The sequence below is a fragment of the Myxocyprinus asiaticus genome, chromosome 42 (assembly GCF_019703515.2).
Source record: "Myxocyprinus asiaticus isolate MX2 ecotype Aquarium Trade chromosome 42, UBuf_Myxa_2, whole genome shotgun sequence".
Taxonomy (NCBI): Eukaryota; Metazoa; Chordata; class Actinopteri; order Cypriniformes; family Catostomidae; genus Myxocyprinus; species Myxocyprinus asiaticus.
Window position 1 is genome coordinate 9075457 of NC_059385.1, and position 20162 is coordinate 9095618.

Below are 20162 nucleotides of genomic sequence, written 5' to 3' on the forward strand. Positions count from 1 at the left end.
AGCTGTCACCCTCCCTTCCAAGCCTGCACTGCTGCTTGTCTTCTCTCTCCCAAGCGTGCACTGCTGCTTGTCTTCTCTCTCGTAATGTCCTGCCCCACGTTGAGCTCTGCTCAAAATGTTGGCCCATGGATATCCACCTGACCACTCACACTGGCCTGCTTTTCACAACAGAGAGGGTATCCGACACATCCACTGTGTGTTTGACGGGTATCTGAGTGAGTAAAAATTAAAAAATGTATTCATTAAGGCCATGTTCTTTGTTTGGAAAAAAACCTTTACTGTAGTACGATATGCTACGTGCTACAAACACAGGTTGTTGTCTTTAGACTGTAGTCTAAATTGAGGATCAGTGTAGTGTCAGGTCAACTTTGCAGTTTATTTTGGCCAAGAACTGGCCACTTGAATGGAAGGGGCCTTCTGACTAACATGTGAACAACCAACCACAGTTCTTTTTTTTTAGGTGATAAAAATCTGAAATCAAATGTAGGCCTAATTACTACAGGTGTGCATAAGGGCATATTTAGTTACTGTTAAAGGAATGTTTTGGGTTCAATACAAGTTTAGCACAATCGATAGCATTTGTGGCATAATGTTGATTACCACAAAAAAAAAAAATAAAAAAAAAATGGAATCCCTCCTTTTCTTTATAAAAAAGCAAAAGTCTGCGTTAAAGTGAGGCACTTACAATGGAAGTGAATGTGGCCAATCTGTAATGTTACAATACACACTGTTTCAAAATTATATTCAAAACACTTGATTTTAGAGTGATAAAATAGCTTACTAACCTTTTCTGTGTAAAGTTATATCCAATTTTACAACTTTGTTGACATGATGACGTAACATGTAAACACCATAACCCTAAAATGACTATATAAATGACAATTTAAGCATTTTTACAGTATAAATAATACACACATTTTAAAAGAAGAATTAATTTAAGTGCTTTTATAACATTTTAAGCTTCACATTTCTGCCTTTTAAACCCTTCAAACATTGGACCCATTCACTTCCAGTGTAAATGCCTCACTGTAACTCGATTCCTGCTTGTTTTTGAAGAAAAGGACGAGAATTGTTTTTATTTTTTATGGTTATCTACATTATGCCACAAATGCTGTCGATTCAGCTTAACTTGGATTGAACCCAAACTATTACTTTTAATAACATTTCTGGAATATCGTTCAAAGAAATATGTCTGGAACCGTGCCAACTTTGGCAAATCCAGCAACTAGTTCTTCATTCACTCTGAAAAGCAACACCTGCTGTCACTGTTTGCTGAGTAAGATTACCATCATCACTGTTGGGTCACTTTCAGACCTAATCAAATCTGCAACATATACAGCACTGAATGGATGAGTGGTTGATTAACTGACTGAGTATCATACTGTACGTCCGAATGATGCTTCCATTTCACTGTATCTCCAACTAACAGATTTGATTTACATTCCTCTTTGCTCTCTTATAGCTATTCAGAGGACCTATTGATACCTATGTCTCATCTGTTCTGCATTTCACCAGTGCCGTTGTATTCTGCCTTTCCCTGGACCATCCCATCTCTCCTCTCCTCTCATCTCCTCTCCTCTTGTCTCTTCTCCTCTCGTTTCGTCTCCTCTACTGAGATTTTTGTTTCTCAATGGCCTTCTCATCTCGTTTCTCATTTTGGGAGAAAAAGGGAAGTACAATTTCATATCTATTCATGTGTATTAACTTTTTGTCTACGCAAGACAGTTGATATTTGAAATAGAACCAGTTTGGATCTTTCTATCTTTGCAGTTTATCAGTGTGACACATTAAATGTGGTCATATCATAATTTTTTTTAAAAACCTTTTTCTTTTTTCCCTGTGGTCCACTTAAAATAATATAGCTTTTCATGATAATTTTTCACGCTTTCTGTGCTTTGACTAGAATAAATAGCTTTGTGCGGAGAATAGAGAGTGAGCAGGGTTAGAAGTTAATCACATCCAGCACATGTCTGAGGTCAGATGGTTTAATCTCTGGTTTAAATGTACTATTGTGTGCATCTGCTCTCCTACAGGTAAAATATGAAAATGTACTGGGTTAAAAGGGCTCCAGTGTAAGTGAGCAGTGTCTTTGTTACTATATGATTTCAAATGGGTGTCTGATCTGAGGTCAGACAAGATCACATTTCCCAGCTTAGCACTCCTCTGCATTGTTATTGTGGCTGTGGTTTCATTCTAAAACACATATTGTGTTTTTATGTAACATATCTTTAGAAGCTGATAAAGATGGGGTTTGTTCAGAAATGTTTTTGTGACCCTGGGTGTGAACTGAGAATTTAAAGGGATAGTTCACCCAAAAATGAAAATTTTCTCATTATTTACTTACCCTCATGCCATCCCAGATGTGTATGACTTACTTTTTTCAGCAGAACACAAACAAAGATTTTTAGAAGAATATATCAGCTCTGTATCACTTTTACTTCACTTTTACATCTGAAAGTCACATGTGGTGCATGTTTAGTTTCACTTTCACATCTGAAAGTGAAAGTTAAAGTGGAGATTTAGAGTAAATAAGGACTTAAATATTGTTCTGTTTCTCACCTTCACCTGTTATATTGCTTCTGAAGATATGGATTTAAACACAGGACTATGGATTACTTTATGTTTCCTTTGTGATTTTTGGAGCTACAAAGGTCTGATCACCATTCACTTATGGGGCTTTTCCACTGCACGGTACGGCTCGACTCTGCTCGCTTTTTGGGGGTTTTCCACTGTGGATAGTACCTGGTACCTGGTACTTTTTTTAGTACCACCGTCGAGGTTCCAAGCGAGCCGAGCCGATACTAAATGTGACGTCAAAACCCTGCAGATCACTGATTGGTCAGAGAGAATCGTCACTACCAGTGTCATTGCTATAAGCTAGATGGCAGGTTAGTTTACCCTCGTGCGTCGTCTTTGAGCTGGTGTATGATTTCCCAAACTCTCCTGGGTTTTTTTTAGCAGTATTTTGTCTTGCTGCCATCAGCCTCTTTTGAAACTAAGTTTGTCAGTAACGTGCAGTGGAAAAGTGCCAATACACTGTATGGACAGTCAGAGTTATTTTTTTAAAAACTCTTTGTGTTCTGCTGAAGAAAGAAAGTCATACACATCTGGGATGAAATAAGGATGAGTAAATTATAAGGGAATTTTCATTTTTGTGTCCCTTTAAGAATGAGTTAAATCAGGTATTTTTGCTTTGGAAAGCAACTGACCTCCTCTGTTATTATGGTTTGAATAAGATTTCTCTTTCTTTTCTTTATCAAGATGAAATTTTGTAAAATTGTATATGCTGGTGCAAACAGAAAAAGAAGTTTGTTCTTTAAAGAGCTAGTTAATCAGAAAACGAAAGATCTGTCATCATTTACTCACCCTCATTATGTTTCAAACCAATGAAAGTTTACAAGGCTGTCATTAAGCCTAACATCTCCGTTTGTGTTCCATGGAAAAAATTAAGTTTTGAAGGTGTAGGTCAAAGTGATCATGTTTGGATGTTTGTGTAGGCCGTACTACTGCCTTACTCCAGTGGGCAGGGCCTTTTGACATAATGTCTTGCCTTCATCCTCCTCCAATCACAGCAGAGGTAGGAGGGGCAGATTGAGAAGGAAAGAGAGAGAAGGAGGAGAGAGCACAAGAAGGATGCTGAGCTAAGGATGTATGTGTGTGTATGTCTGAACCAAACATGTGTGAGCAGTGCAAGTCATCATAGAGATGGTGGGCCTGTCCGGCACTCTCAGAGCACTGCGGTCGCTTTTATTGGGCCACAGGACGCTTTGCACAGCTGGAGGAGCACCAGTGTCATCACCTTCAGGATAGATTTGAAGGTCTGTGTCTACACAAGAGCACATTCTTAGTTTCTCTGAATGAAGTCTCATTTGTGGTCTGAAAGGCTCTGAATCTTCCAGGTTCGGAATTGTACATATTGGACTGAGAGAAAGAGTGAAAGACAAAGAAAGAGAGCAAGCCTAGGTCCTGTGCAGTTCCTCCTGTAGAGTTTTCAGGGCTGTGAGCCAATGTTACACTGCAGTGACCTTAATTACTGTGTTTGTCTGTTAACCTGCCTGAATGTGCTGAAAAAAGGACTTCACAGTGTCTGGTCATGTGGAAGAAAGGTTTTCAGATGCACTTGGAGTATTTGGTGAGTGGAATGCAATAGACAGACGTTCCTTACTGATGGGCTGGAGATTGTGAGGATTATCTGAGGCCACTATCATACTAATGTGTTTTCATTTTTGAAAATGCATTCATTTTGCTACGTTTACGCCTCTCATTCACAGTAAAGCGGTGTTTTCCTCCACCTAAAACAAAACGTTTCAAAGAGAGTCTTCATTACCGCATACAGTGGTGTTAGGACACTTAAAACGAAAACGTATTAGTGTGGATGTGGCCTGATATTCAGAACAGCACCTATCAGAAATCTGTTATCTTTTGGGGAAATTTGTGCAACTCTGGAGCTATTTTTCTTGTGGAATTTTACTACAGCTGTTATAATCTGATGTGAATTGTGAAACAGTAAGAAAATATTATCAGTTTTGGAATTTTGTGAGGGTTGTGAACTTCATTACATTGCTGCTAGCAGGCATCTATTTTTTGGTCACATCTTTATGTGTGTGTGTATATGAACAATCGGACAGTGAGAACAGTCCATCTCAGACAGCGGTAAGTGGCGCAACTGATCGACGTTCGGTGGCACCAAACTCAGAGCGATCCCTAATCGTAGACCACCAAAGCAACAGCTCCATGAATGGGCGTCACGGTGGCGTAGAGTCGGACTCATTGGTGAGGAGACGGGTGAATGCTGCACAGAGGGTTGGGCAATAAATGGGATCAGTAGAACAGCCTTCTACATCCATATCAGTTCCCAAATCAAGCCGCCTCCTGCAAACTGGCAGCTCCAAGGATGGAGACCCCCTTTCCACTGGTCTGACAAGTTTAATGGGCCATGCGAGGACCAAAGAACATCGGTCTCGTTCGAGGGCTGCAGAGCGCAAAGAAATACAAGCAGAGAGCAAAGAAAGTCAGATGCCTTTAGAGGAGGGAAAAGAGGAAACCCAAACATCAGTGCCTAACCCTGTATCCAGTCTACCTGCCTTTAAAGCTGACCCTCATTCACCTCACACTGGATTCATTCCACCTGCCAAGCTCAACCCACTGGCTCCACCCACTGGGTTCATCCCAACTGCTAAACCCAACCCTTCAACTCAACCTGCAGCCAAACCTGATCCTCTGGCCCCACCTGCTGGATTCATCCCAGCTCCTAAACCTAACCCCCTGACTCAGTTGACTCCCAAATCTGATCCTCTGGCCCCACCCACCGGATTCATCCCAGCTCCAAAACCCAACCCTACCACTCAACCTGCATCCAAACCTGATCAGCGGGATTTGTCCCTGCCCCAAAGCGAGACCCATTTGCGCCAGTGGCAAGCTTTATCCCCAAGCCAAAATTTGACCCATTAGTGCCCCCTTTAGGCTTTATTCCTGTGCCACGGACCACAGCTGTGCAAAAGCCAGAGGTACAGACAGCATGTGTTTCTGAATGCTTTTCTAATGCATGTGTGTTCAGCAAGACAACAGTGGATACATGTCAGAAAACCAGGATAGAAACGAAATCTGCAAGACTGATTGCAAAACTAACATTTCACCATATCTCATAATAATTGCTGTTTATCACCCTTGTGTAAAGTACACTGCAACATGCTGTCTTAATCCTATGAAGTGGATTGAAGTGGTTACCCTGAAACCATTTGATTCCTGCAAGAATTGAGCATGCAAGATGGATGGATGAATACGGATAATGCTGGAAGTGACTTTTTTAACACATTAGATCATTTTTCTAAAGCACAATCTTTCTGAATTACTTTTCAAATCCTTATCCAGCTTTAACAGCCTGTTGATAGGTAGAACTTGTATGAAAATCTAAGGAACATTGTGGCTCATGGAGGATACTATATATCGGACTAATAATGCATTAGCACTGATCATGTCAATTCCAAACTTCTTTAGTACCTTTAAGCTGCAGTTTTGGTGTGTGATGTTGGGATTGAAACTTTCACTGCATGTGAAGGCATTTGGTTTTCATCCCATGGTTCTGTGTGTGATGGGCCTCGTTTTACAGGCTTCTGGAATGGTTGTGGGTTGTCCGCTCATGTGGGTGTGTTTCCATGCAAACATACTGACACACAGCATACTTTATGTGCTGTGTCTGTGAAGGTGAAGGGAGTGTCAAAACCTTCAGCTGCTCCTGCAGGAAAACTTCCATCCCAGGGTTCCTCTGTCGACAACCAACAGGTTTGTGTTTTGCAACTGGCAAGTCAACTCGTATGTACAAGAAAATGTTTAGCAGTGGTTCTGAGAGTGTAATGTCTAAAAAATAAACATAGTTGGTTTGATTATGGTCAAAACCAAAAGATAACTTTCCCTTCACTGACCCTGTTTGGTTGCATCTGTAGGGGACTCCAGTGATGCCTACTTCAGAAAATCATAAACATCTGGAACAGAACTTTACTGTAAAGCCTTTCGCTCTTTTTCACTTTCTTTTAATTTGATCTTTCTCTCACTCTATCTCTTTTGCTCTCTTTTTTCTTTTGCTCTCTTTTTTCTTTTGCACTTTTTCACTCTTTCGCTCTTTTTTTAACTTTCTTTCTTGCTTTGTTGCATTCTTGCATTCTTTTTTGTGATTTTTTTTTTTTTTGTTTGTTTTTTTTTTTATTTTATTTTTTTGAAGATTTGCTTGATTTTCTGTCCATTTCAGGTCATTGTCTGGTTTTTATTACCGTTTTGACTAACGTATTAGTCAAGAACAGTATTTGCAACTTTGTAAGGTGCTTTATTAGCTGCCTCTTGCAGTGTCATTGCTGTGTGAACTGATCTATTGTCAGTTAAAAACTGACCTCTGCTCTGTTGGTTTTCTCTGGCCCTCTCAGGCCAATGAAGCTATCCTACAGGCTGCTCATGAAGCTGCCAGTCTTTCTAAGGTTTGGCCACTGCTCTGCCTGTGTGAATTTCTGCTGTTATGTCCGTCCATCTCAGTAGAGTCCTCTAATAAATTGTGGTACTGTTAGAGGAACCAAATAGTAGTCGTTCATACTTCAAGAATTACTACTATTTGGTTTCGCTTCTCTCTGTTTTAAATAAACAAATAGATTCCTGCCTTTGCAGTTGTGTTTGTGTGTTTTGGTTTTCTGTGTGTTATATATATATATATATATATATATATATATATATATATATATATATATATGTATATGTATATATATATATATATATGTATATGTATATGTTTTGGCTTATGCTTGTGGGATGTAAAGAGAACTTTTTGTTTGTTGATAGTGATGTATAGTATTGCTGCTGATTGGCACTGTCGTGCAACAGTAAAACACATTGAGTTTACACTTGACCAAAATGAGGTCTCTGTACTGTGACAGAAGGGTTTGGCTCAGCTAAGTCCACATTCTGCTGTGTTTTGTGATTTTGAATATTGTACAGAGCTGCAAATGTTTGGTTGTGCTTGACATTATGTATTCTTTAAACCAACACTTTCATCTCAGATCTTGCAGTGTTCAGTTCTAAAGCCACACTTACAACTGTGTCATATCTGATCTAAAACTGAAAAGCAGGATGGAAAATTAATCAAAGCACCACAATAATGTTGCACTGCAAAGAGTTTATCTCAGTGACTATGGTATGTCATGTCAAATACTTCACATCTGTGTTTCAGGCTCTGTTACCCTCACAAAACACTCACATGTCATGTGTCAGTGGTATAGAGATTGGTGTGTGTGTGTGTGTTTGTCCTGACTCCCTTTTCCTCTCTTGTTATAAGGTGAAAACAGAAGAGCAGCTTGCTGCAGAAAAGGCCTGGTACAACACTGAGAAGCTGTGGCTAGTCCATAAAGATGGCTTCTCTCTGGGTTAGTACCTAAAGTCCTACATGTACCTCTAAGACACATTAGGTTAAATGCACTTATTCCCATTCCTTATCACTAGACCAGTTTAATTGAGAAAATGTTTTACTGCATGCTGAGATTTTAAAATAGAGCTTGTTTAAAGTCTATATGTTTGGTTTGTCTTTAGCGACACAACTCAAGACAGATCCGGGCTCTCTTCCAGAGGGAAAAATAAAGGTCAGACTGGAGTATGATGGAACATTACTGGAAGTTGACGAGGATGATGTGGAGAAAGTGGGTGGAGCCGCATTTAAAAATGAGCGTAACCATGTGACATTACCCATTCAAAGTAAAGCATCCTGTTTGATTACTCTGTCTGTCTTTCTGTCAGGCGAATCCTCTGTCGTATGATAGAGTGGAGGATCTGTCCTCTCTCCTTTATCTCAACGAGTCCAGCATTCTTCACACTCTGCGTCAGCGCTATGGTGGTAACCTGATTCACACCTACGCTGGGCCCAACCTACTGGTGATCAATCCTCATAGCACCCCTGTCATGTACTCGGAGAAGGTATGAACTTCACAAGATCCTAAAAACCTAAACTCACCTCGGTGTCAGTGCATGGAGAAATGGAGTGGGATGATCTGCTGTCTATTTGTATCAGGTGATGCAGATGTTTAAGGGCTGCCGGAGGGAGGAAACAGGCCCTCACATCTTTGCTATTGCGCAGTCTGCATATCATCAGCTGCTGACCACACGTCAGGACCAGGCCATTGTGCTGCTGGGCAGGAGTGGTAGTGGAAAGACCACGAGCTGCCAGCATCTGCTGCAGTACCTAGTCACCATCTCAGCGGGCAGTGGGAAAGTGTACTCAGGTGAGGAGGTGGAGCCCTTGTAGATTGCCATCCTTTGGCTTTCCCAGATTTTATTGTGTCTTTGGATAAAAAAAAAAAAATTTAATTATTAGTGCAGTGACCAGAGGAGCTCCAGTGTTATTTTTTACACAGCTTTTTGTTTTAGTCATAATTTTCGTCTGATGAAAAGTAATTTTGTGTTTTGACAAAAATGTAATTCTAGTCAAATTTTTTTTTACAAAAATGGCATATATTTTTAGTCAACAAATTTTTTTTTTTTAAGATGATGATAATGTGCAAAATGACACAAAAATGTGTCAAACTTTAACCAAATATTATATTATATTATATTAAGTGCTTACTTACATAAATTAGTGTATTATGTGTAACATTGTACATGTTATAACTATATTTTATTACACATAAAAATTGTAAAAAAAAGTCTTGCAGGAAGACTTCAATAAAACGTGCAATTAATGTGCAAACATACAAAGCAATGAGTATACAAAGCAAAGCAAGACCCCACTGAACACAACTAATAAGAATGTGATGTGAGTTGTGAGATGTTACATAGAGAAATGGATCATTTGTATGATTTCTATGTAGTTTGTATATGAGTGTTATGAACTTACTGTCCCCTTCCCACAGCTGAGAAATGGCAGGCTGTCTACACGGTTCTGGAGGCATTTGGGAACTGCAGTACAGCCATGAACGGGAACGCCAGCCGCTTCTCACACATAGTCTCTCTCGACTTTGACCAGGCAGGACAGATGGCTTCTGCATCTGTTCAGGTAGGGTAGAGTGAGGTAATTACTCATAATTTCAAGGAAATTCACATAGACAGGAGACTACAAGGATATTGGCGAATTTGTCTGATTGGGTACATGTCTCTCATATAGACAATGTTGCTGGAGAAGTTCAGGGTTACCAGACGACCAGAGGCAGAGTCAAGCTTTAATGTGTTTTACTATCTGATGGCTGGAGCAGATGCATCTCTAAAGTGAGTTAGAGAAAGAGAAAGAGAGAGAGAGACTTCGCATCTTGATTGGTATACTTCTAAAGTAAAGCACAAATGGCAAGGCAGTACGCCTGTATTGGAACATTTATGGACATTTACCACATCAAAAAATTGTGCCTTAATACCAATGCCAAAAACCTTTTTGCACATTGCCAGTGTAAGGGCCTAAAAAAAATTAATTACCCTCAAATTCATAAAAAAATTATTTAACCTAAAAACACAATTTACATTTTAAAATACATATTAAATACATTTAAATTTTGCTGGGATAGCTCAAGCTTCACAATAAGCTACAAGAAAGTCAACGGGAACTGGGATGCACTAATCCTAGTCTGACACGCTGTATAGTATCAATATTATGCAAACTGGGATTCATTTAGAGAGGGAATTTGGGCTAATGTAAGTATTGTACCTTTCAGAACTGAACTGCACTTCAATCACTTTGCTGAGAACAGTGCGTTTGGACTCCTTCCGCCCTCAAAGGTAAGAGATATCATATTTGATCATCATTAAATGGCAGAACTACAATAATACTGTATCTCTTTGTGTTTTGTTGTGCAGCCTGAGGACAAGCAGAAAGCTGCACAGCAGTTCACTAAGCTACAAGCTGCCATGAAGGTTCTGGGTATCTCTGGTGAAGAGCAGAGAACAGTGTGGCTGATCTTAGGGGCCATATACCACCTCGGTGCAGCTGGGGCCACGAAAGGTACAGCTACCTGCTCCTACGATGTCTGACTACACCAGTACTAATATCTAAATGCATGAGTGGACAGTGCAATAACAACACACCTGTTTGTCTGTGAATTAATTTGATCAATCACTGTATGGGCTAATTAAGGATTAATTTTTGAATTGGTGGGAATTCATTTTATGAAAAAAAGATTGGTATTGATGATGTGTTTTGTAAGTGGATGCTTTTTATTGAGGTTTTGTTTAATGGTGCTACCTTTGCAGTTTCTGTCGTAGATGAGAAGGGTAATGAGTCATCTGTGTGTGCTTCATCTTGCTCATTCCTGTACTGCTCTTTACATGAGCTCAGTTCCACTGAGATCTTTGTCAACTTGTAATTCTGACTGATCATGAGCTGACTGAAGCATGTGATCAGCTAATGAGTACTTTTATCAGCCCACAATCAGATCGATTAGCTCAACATCAGCTTATGATCAGTTTGTGATCAGTTAATGAGTGCTGTAACAGCTCGTGATCAGCTCATGATCGTCTCATGATCAGCTTATGATCACTTCATTATTAGCTCACAGTCGGCTTATGATCATCTTATCATCAGCTCAAGATCAGCTGACAATCAGTTTACAATCAGCTCTCGAGATCAACTCATGATCGGTTCAGGATCAGTTTGTGATCAGCTTACAATCGTCTCATGGTCAGCTTATGATCAGCTCACAATCAACTCACGATGAGCTTACAATCAATTTACAATCAGCTCTCAAGATCAGCTCATAATCGGTTCATGATCAGTTTGCGATCAGCTCATGAGTGTTGTATCAGCTTGTGATCAGCTCACAGTCATCTCATGATCAGCTCACGATCATCTGACAATCAATTTACCATCAGCTCACGAGATAGCTCATAATCGGTTCATGATCAGCTTATGATCACTTCATTGTTAGCTCACAGTCGGCTTATGATCATCTTATCATCAGCTCAAGATCAGCTGACAATCAGTTTACAATCAGCTCTCGAGATCAACTCATGATCGGTTCAGGATCAGTTTGTGATCAGCTTACAATTGTCTCATGATCAGCTCACAATCAACTCACGATGAGCTTACAATCAATTTACAATCAGCTCTCGAGATCAGCTCATAATCGGTTCATGATCAGTTTGCGATCAGCTCATGAGTGCTGTATCAGCTTGTGATCAGCTCACAGTCATCTCATGATCAGCTCACGGTCATCTGACAATCAATTTACAATCAGCTCTCAAGATGGCTCATAATCGGTTCATGATTAGTTTGTGATCAGCTCACGAGTGCTGTATCAGCTCATGATCAGCATATGAGCAGCTCATGATCAACGTGATCAGCTTACAATCTGCTTATGATCTGTTCACATTCAGCTTGTGATGATCAGCTCACAATCATCTCACGATCAGCTCTTGATTGTTAATGAGTTGAGTACTTTAAAAGCTTTTGAACAGCTAACTGTTGTCTCATGATCAGTTAATAAGTGCTGTTTCAGCTCATAAAAGCTGTGTGACCACCTATCAGTAGGTTTTTGATTGGCCTTTGATCTGCTCATGATAAGGTCAAGATCAGCTCATGATCAGCCAACAGGTATGATAGCTGTCTGTAAAGAGTTTGCATGAAATATGGCATTAACTTTAGTCAATGACAATAGATTAAGGATAAATGTAGAAATTGAGTCAGTCATTGTGTCAAAAAATGAGCACACAGGCCTAAATTAATGTCATAACGTTGAGTGTTCGTGGTGGATATTTGTTCCTCAGAGTGTATTTTTACTTCTGTCCACTAAGAGTCAGTAGAGCCTTTTCATTCATTTAACCAAGAAAGCGCATTACTCTTTGGGCTCTTATAAACAGGTGGCATGCATGTTGTTGATGTTTACAAACATGTGTCATTTAATCTTCAGTGTTTAACACTGTTTATCTGTGTATGATAGTTTATGTTTTGTTTTTAACATTCTAATCATTTGTTTTTATTGCATATTGATGTTGCATGCTACTGCCCCATTCATTACACAGAGACAGATGCAGGTAAATACTCTCTCATTTTCTCTCTCTCATTTCTTTCTCTCTCTCTCTCTCTCTCTCTCTCTCTTTCTCTGTTTTGGAATGAATGCAGGTGGTTTTATGTTTATTTTATTTATTTAGTATCGTAATAGAGCTTTGTATATCTGTCATTCATCTGTGTGTGTGTTTGTACTCTGATGTTGAACGCCAGAATGAAAATGTTTCTTCTTTGATCATCAATCAGGAGATAAAAGTGTCTTTGTTTTCTGGAAACTTGAACAGAAAGCTTTCAGTATTTGTCAAATCTATTGTTCACCATAATGTTGATGTTTTGCGGTAACACTGTTTTTCTTTTGCCATTGTGGTTGTTTGACCCATCAGCCGGCCGAAAGCAGTTTGCCAGGCATGAGTGGGCACAGAAAGCTTCATATCTCCTGGGCTGCACACTGGAAGAGCTCTCGTCCGCCATCTTTAAACCGCAGGGCAAGGGCTCCCTGCCCCGCTCTGCCAGTATCCGACAGGGTACAGATGATACAGACAGCTTAGGTGCCAGTACCTACACTTTTTAAATTATGAATTTATTTTTATTTTCTGAATTAATTTACAGGCACTGGTCTGTAAATTTTTTTGTATGTTTTTGTTAGCATTCTTAAAGAAATAGTTCACCCAAAAATGAAAATTTTGTATTTGATCACCCTCATGTCATTACATATCTGTAGAACAGACATTCCAAGTCTTCTGCTATATTCCAATTCTTCTGAAGTTATACAAAAGATCTGTGTGAGGAACAGACCAAAAAAAGTAACCAAACACAACACCCCATTTTTTAATTCTGGATACAAGTGTGGCCTAGACACAAGTTTTGGTGGAGGTGAAGATTATCAATGAATAACAACTTAAATTTTGCATTGTTCCTATACACAAAACTATCATATGACTTTAGATGGCTTGGTATATTGTGCACAAGTCATATAGATTACTTTTATGTTGTTTTTATGTTGTTTATTTTTGTCTTTTGTGGAGCTTAAAAGACATGGTCACTATGAACTGCTGTTTAATGGCAAGAGCTGTGTAAAGATTCTTTCAATTATTTTTATGTTCAATGGAAATAATAACAATATACAGGTTTGGAACAACATGAGGGTAAGTAAATAATGACAGAATTGTAATTTGTGGGTGAACTGTTCCTTTAAATGTGTGATTAAAAAACAGGTTTTTTTAATATTGTTTTTGTGTGCGTTTCAGCATCCAAAGCAACAGCAGCAGAGTGTTTAGATTCCATGGCGTCTGGTCTATACTCCGAGCTTTTTACACTCCTCATCTCTCTTATTAACAAGTTAGTAGTCAGTGGTCACTATAGAGCAGCAGAAACGTATTTGATAAGTCAAGAGATGCATTCAGATGCCTCTCTCTTTGTTTCAGAGCTCTGAAGTCCAGTCAGCATTCTCTCTGTTCTCTGCTGATTGTGGACACCCCAGGATTCCAGAATCCCCGGCAGGTGAAGAACCAGCGCGGGGCCACGTTTGAGGAGCTCTGTCATAATTATGCTCAGGAACGCCTGCAGACGCTTTTCCAAGAGCGAACGTTTGTACAGGAGCTGGAGCGTTACAAGGAGGTGCACACACTCACACAGTCCTAATGCTTAGCCTTACTTGATTCGCCATGAGCTGTGATGTCAGCATTATGTGATGAGTAGCTGACAAGACAGGCATATTTTTTTAATCACCTCTGTGGTTATAGAACTGCTCTTGACTCCTTTAGGAAAACATTGAGATCACATTGGATGACCTGGAGCCTAGCCCTTCTCGATCAGTTGCTGTGATTGATCAGTCCTCTAGTCAGGCCCTGGTAAGACACACTTCCAGCAGTGTCCTGTTGTTCTCTGTTTAATGTTAAAAGTGTGCTTGATGTTAAATGGCACCTCTATGCATAGACTGTCACCTGAAGTTCTGAAGTTCTGCTTTAATTAGAGCTCTGTGGATAGATATTTAATGTGGGTCTGTGGTTTAGGTGCGTACGCTTTCCCGGACAGATGAGGCAAGGGGTCTGTTCTGGTTGATGGAGGAGGAAGTTCTACTGCCAGGAGGATCCGAGGACACACTCCTCCAAAGACTCTTCAATTACTACAGCCCTGCAGAGGGGGAGAGCAAAGGTCATACATACATTCATTTACTTAGCTGTGTAAAAATAGAAATATCTATACAATCTTTAAATCTTTTTAAAAATGTTGCATAAAAAAAAAAAAACTAGGTATGAATAGTTTTTCTACAAATAAGGATATCCCCAAATGGAGGTTTTTTTAGATGCAGCTCACTTCTTGGTACAGTTTTTTTCATCAAACTATAAGGAAATCTACACACACATACACCTGAACTCACACACAAACACACACTCTGCCCTGGATGGATGTATATCTTGTTTTGCAAGGTCACACTGTGCTGCTAAAGAGTGAAAACATGCATAACTTCCTGCTCGGCCACAGTCATGGGACAGATTGGGTGGAATATGACACAAATGGTTGGCTGAACCTTGCCAAGCTAAACCCCACTCCGCAGAATGCAGTCAATCTGCTTGCGAATTCCCAGAAGTAAGATCCGCCCACAATCTTTTACACTTGTCACCTCTGTATCAATCAATAAATAATATTTATAACTAAAGAACTAATATGTATTGTTTTCTAAACAATAAAGAAAACAGACTCAAGTTGTCCCTGTCATTTCAACAGGAAGAGCATCAGTGTGTTGTTTGTGGGCCGCTCCAGCAGTGCTGCTGTTCTGACCGGCTCTATTGCTGGACTGGAGGGCGTCTCTCAGCTCGCAATGCGTCGAGCCACAGGCATGAGAAAGACCTTCACTACAGGCATGGCTGCAGTCAAGAAGAAGTCTCTCTGCCTTCAGATTAAACTTCATGTGGTGAGTTTTTGAGAGGGTTATTCAATATATCTCTCTTTTTCTCTGTCTTTCCATTTTCAAGTACTGATGCTTTCACATGTAATATTGTTAGAACATCAACAAAATTAAAGGACTAGTAATGGTAATGAAAAATAATAAAACATTTATTTTTCTATCAGGATGCACTGTTGGACACAGTCCGCAGATCCAGAGTTCACTTTGTGCACTGTCTTTTACCCCGAGCGGAGGCGCTTCGGGCAGCAGGGTCACCAGAGGCCTCGGGGGAAAGCTGTGACCCTGGACTCATGCAGCTGGACGTGGCTTTACTCAGGGCTCAGGTCCGTGGCTTCAAACTGCTGGACAGTTTGAGGATTTACAGACAAGGTTAGAAGAGAAATTAAAAGTAATGTAGAAGATGAGCATGTGCTATTTACAACTCTTAAAGACAATATAAATCAAAATGGACCTTTTGTTGATTTCTTAAAGGAATATTCTGGGTTCAATACAAGTTAAGCTCATTCAACAGCATTTATGGCATAATGTTGATTACCATAAAAACAAATTTTGACTTGTCCCTCCTTTAAAAAAAAACAAAAATCAGTGAGGGTACAGTGAGGCACTTACAATGAAAGTGAATGGGGCCAATTTTTTAAAGGTTTATAAGCAGAAATGTGAAGCTTATAATTTTATAAAAGCACTTGCATCAGTTCTTCTGTTAAAACTCATGTATTATTTGAGCTGTAAAGTTGTTTAAATGGTCATTTTTACAGTCGTTTTAGGGTTTGTTGACATTACATCATCATGGCAACAAAGTTGTAAAATTGGCTATAACTTTACACAGAAAATGTTAGTAAGCGATTTTATCGCATTATAATCATGTTTACATGCATATTGTTTATATCTTGTGGCTATACTCTTGAAAAGGTGAGTATTTTAACGTTAAAAAAAATACTGTAACCCAGATTTTTGCTTTTTTTTTTTTTTTTTTTAAAGAAAAGGGGCAAGTCAAAATGAAATTTTTGTGGTAATCAATATTATATCACAAATGCTTGTATTGAACCCGAAATTTTCCTTTAAAAAATGTCCCTGGTCTTATTGTGCGCAGTTAATATGTGACCATTATTCTGAAGATAAAAAGTGTTAGTTGTCATAATCTTTCTTCAGAGTAGTTTTCCTCTATATCTGAAATTACTTTTCTGCTGATGTAAGGGCATGTGGGCGAGGAAAAATAATACTAACCAATAATAGCCCATAGTAAATTATAGCCCACTTTTCATGAGCCAGTGGAGTCCTGATGGATAATATTAGGTCCCTCCCAATATTATTTCTCACTAAATGTTCAGTTTCACTGTCACATTATGGATGTTAAAGACCCCATGAAATTAAATTGGAGTTTAGTGGCTTTTAGTCCATGACTATTAGCTTTGAAGCTATTTATGTTAGTGTACCCTTTAAAGTTCACCAAATTAATAACTAATCGTATTTTTAAAAAAGGGACAAGGCCTTTGATATTTCCCGCCTGAACTTTCTGTCCCAATTGGAAATTCTTCAACACATGTCAGAAAACTGTACTTGTTTGAGAAAACTCAATCCATTTTATGTTGTCTTTAATTGCTTAATGAATTCTGTTTTTTGTTACTGTTAAACTGACCAATAAATCCATGCATACTTTGCACAGGTTACCCTGATTACATGGTCTTCTCTGAGTTCCGAAGACGCTTTGATGTTTTGGCCCCTCACCTGACCAAGAAACTGGGCCGAAACTACATAGTGAAGGATGAGAAACGAGTGAGTAGTTATTTAAGAGGAAAAACAGCACATCAGTAATACAACGAGAGCTTTAGAAATGATGGAAATTAAGTTTTGGGCTCCATTTGCTCATGTGTGTTGTGAGTCCAAGACAGAAAGGAACTCTGGGTAATTGTGGGTTATTGTGATGGCTTAATCAAGAAACTCCAGCTAGGCATCCGACTTAAATCAATGCACAGAGCAGACAGGAACATTTTTGTAATTGCTCTGGGCTTTAGTGCTTACTAAACTCCCAAATGTACTGCAATTATCATCTTGAAAAATGTCTCCGTCTATGGGGCCTCCTAATCTTATTTTGGTTCAGTGATTGGATGAGGCCAAAGAAAAGTTTAGAACAAAACACCAAATGTACTGTAACTTGGCCCTGAGCGTGTAAAGTGCTGACAGGGTGCCAAATGAACAATCGGCATGCACCAAGCATGAGTAAAAATGTAAATAAAAAGTACATAAAGGTGAAGTGTGATTTTTGTCAAACTAAATCTCCAAAAAAAACAAATACAGGTTTCCGGAAAGCTCCACCACCCTAAACTCCTGCCATTGCTTGAGCGAATGTGGCTATGTAGGCTGAATAAAAACAGCTCAATAATCCCAATTGTCATAGAGACAAAATTAGTTTTAAAAAATGTATGCAAAATACACTTATGGGCCTGTATGAAAAATATATTGCTTGTAAATTTTCTCAGTTCACCCATCGTTGGCAGGTGAAGTTGGGCAAGTTCATTTTGTACCCTGATGCAGGCTTTTTAGGAAAAAAAAAAAGAGCGCAGAAAGATGCCCTGTCCTTTTTCTGTGACACTACAGAGAAGGTCAATGGTGTTGAAATTCCCAGTGGAAGGAGGAAAGATGCAAGTAGAGAGAATTGGAGAGAGACAGAACCATGTTTCTCTTCTTTCAGCATCTCAGTGGAGGGTTTCTTTGGAAACAGATTCAAACAATGGCCCTTTAGTTGTCAGGGACCAGCACCCCCTTTAGTGGTGTAATCTAGATGGGGCCTTTCAGATAGATCAAGTTCTCAAGACCTTTCCGCGTCAGTGTCAGTGTCAGTGTGAGGGCTGATGGTCGTCTGGACAGTTTGGGGGCTGTAGCATACCTGGAAAGCAGAGACTGACCAGTGTATGTGTGTGTGTTCTGTGGATGTACACATGGGTCAGTAGTGTTTTAGTAATGTAGACTGTGTGAACTAGAGATGACATAGTGTGTGTGTCGTTGCAGGCAGTAGAGGAGCTTTTGGAGTCGCTGGAATTGGAGAAGAGCAGCTATTACATGGGCCTGAGCAGGGTGAGTTACACACACACACACACAAACACACAACTTCCTTTCATTCTGTCACCTCCGAAGCGTTAAAGGATGCAGGTAAGTCTGATTTTGAATAGGCAGCCAATGGCAGTAAAAATCTAACTGGTATGGTTTCAGTCGGTCTAAAGCATTTACACAACATTTTAAAAAGACTTATTTTTGTTTTAGTCTGACTGAAATACATTTTATAAAGTGCATGTAAACGTACTGAAACCTTGTGGTTTACACTGTTTGATGTCATATTTTGCTGTAGTTTTTGAGTTTCTCTTGTTGTATTGTTTATTATTTTCCCTAACAATTTTTTAAGGCAGGCTCTGCCTCCCTTGCCTAGTCTGAGAAAACACCATTGCTATTGTGTGTGTTTTTCTGTGAACGACTGTGGGCTACTCGCAACGAGGCACGAGTCCCAGCATGAGCTACTTTGTTTGTGTCTTTTCTGGTTCTTCTGTCTTTCTGGTGTCCTGCGCCACTGCTAATCAGTCTAAACAGATGCTGGTGCTCAACAGTTTAATCCCATCAGTTGAAAATTCACACAGAGCAGAAGAGACCTCAGAAAACATATCTGTGTGTGTAAACATGCCTGACGTGCTCCCGGATGAAAGAGGATTTATTGGACTGTATTATAAGTTGGAATAGTTAGTAATTATTTTGTGGCAGCTGCCATTGGCTTTAGGATTTGTAAAGGCTGTACTGCACTCTGAAATAGATTACAATATCAAGGGCCCTTCACAAATGATTCAAGGAGAGAAAAACATACCAATTTACTATTCTACCAACATCTCCTGTCAGTTTTGCTTGGCTTCTGCTGTTACAAGCACTTACAATGATAAATAAACTCCAAATATGTATTAAATGGAAATTGATTTACTGGGTTTGTTCAGTTTGTTCTGGTCAGCTGTCCTGTTTTGGACATCATTTTAGATGTCTCAACTTATTGGTTGGGTCATTTGAGAAAGAAAATAATTGGATGTGGATTATCACAAGGGGTCTTCTCGGTTTTCGTATATATTGCTCAAGCAAAGTTGTGTAAAATAGTCTGAGCCAACACACACACACACACACACACACACATGCATGCTACTTATTAATTCCTTAATATTAGTTTTCAATGGCCTTTTTTAAATTTTTCGTTTAGTTGAACTGAATTTATATTTATGTCTTTAGTCTTCTTTATATAATTGATTACATGCCAACTTGCTAATGTTGTTATGTTATTGAAGCTTTATTACAGATTAAAGCAGCATATGTTTGAGAAAATAGCACAGTGTTCATGCACACTGTCTCTCTGATATTATATAGAATAAGCACTTTTTGGGGAAGACTCTTAAGCTGTTGTCAAGTGTAACCCCAAACTGTGTGTGTTTGTGTGTTAGGTGTTCTTCAGGGCTGGAACTGTGGCTAAACTCGAGGGACAAAGGGATGAACACACTAGACAGAACATCACACTGTTCCAGGCAGCCTGCAGGGGGTACTTGTCCCGACAAGCCTTCAAGAAGAGGAAGGTAAAGTCCTTTTCCCTCCACTGCATCTTTTTTGTGTTTCCTGGCATTCCTGAGCTGAATTTGAATGTCAGCCACTGTAATTAATCACAGTCTCCACATGTATTTGTCCTACATCTGTCTTCTTGCAAAACAAGTGGTAGATTAGTAAATGAACACACAAAACACTGCTGTTGAAATTATTTTCCACACTGCTAAACTAATGCCA

At 39.4% G+C, this 20162-nt stretch overlaps 1 protein-coding gene across 7 annotated transcripts in view; it reads left to right on the forward strand.

Annotated features, from left to right (window-relative positions):
• Positions 1 to 20162, forward strand: part of LOC127432838 (unconventional myosin-XVIIIa-like) — a 63583-nt gene that overhangs the window by 20935 nt on the left and 22486 nt on the right. For 4 of the 7 annotated variants that reach the window (XR_007895800.1, XM_051684281.1, XM_051684283.1 and 1 more), the window contains exons 3-22: positions 7817 to 7904; positions 8068 to 8174; positions 8272 to 8448; positions 8543 to 8753; positions 9381 to 9523; positions 9632 to 9732; positions 10170 to 10233; positions 10312 to 10456; positions 10705 to 10725; positions 12841 to 13005; positions 13705 to 13795; positions 13882 to 14074; positions 14221 to 14307; positions 14470 to 14611; positions 14887 to 15046; positions 15185 to 15371; positions 15530 to 15734; positions 17029 to 17138; positions 18372 to 18437; positions 19829 to 19957. Coding sequence is in view for 6 of the 7 variants with exons in the window: in XM_051684281.1 (XP_051540241.1) it covers positions 7817 to 7904; positions 8068 to 8174; positions 8272 to 8448; positions 8543 to 8753; positions 9381 to 9523; positions 9632 to 9732; positions 10170 to 10233; positions 10312 to 10456; positions 10705 to 10725; positions 12841 to 13005; positions 13705 to 13795; positions 13882 to 14074; positions 14221 to 14307; positions 14470 to 14611; positions 14887 to 15046; positions 15185 to 15371; positions 15530 to 15734; positions 17029 to 17138; positions 18372 to 18437; positions 19829 to 19957 (2592 nt within the window). In the remaining variant the exon portion in view is untranslated. Of the gene's footprint in view, positions 1 to 3787; positions 3819 to 7816; positions 7905 to 8067; positions 8175 to 8271; positions 8449 to 8542; positions 8754 to 9380; positions 9524 to 9631; positions 9733 to 10169; positions 10234 to 10311; positions 10457 to 10704; positions 10726 to 12840; positions 13006 to 13704; positions 13796 to 13881; positions 14075 to 14220; positions 14308 to 14469; positions 14612 to 14886; positions 15047 to 15184; positions 15372 to 15529; positions 15735 to 17028; positions 17139 to 18371; positions 18438 to 19828; positions 19958 to 20162 lie in introns of those variants that run through there. The other 3 variants (XM_051684282.1, XM_051684287.1, XM_051684284.1) reach the window with 2 other exon arrangements.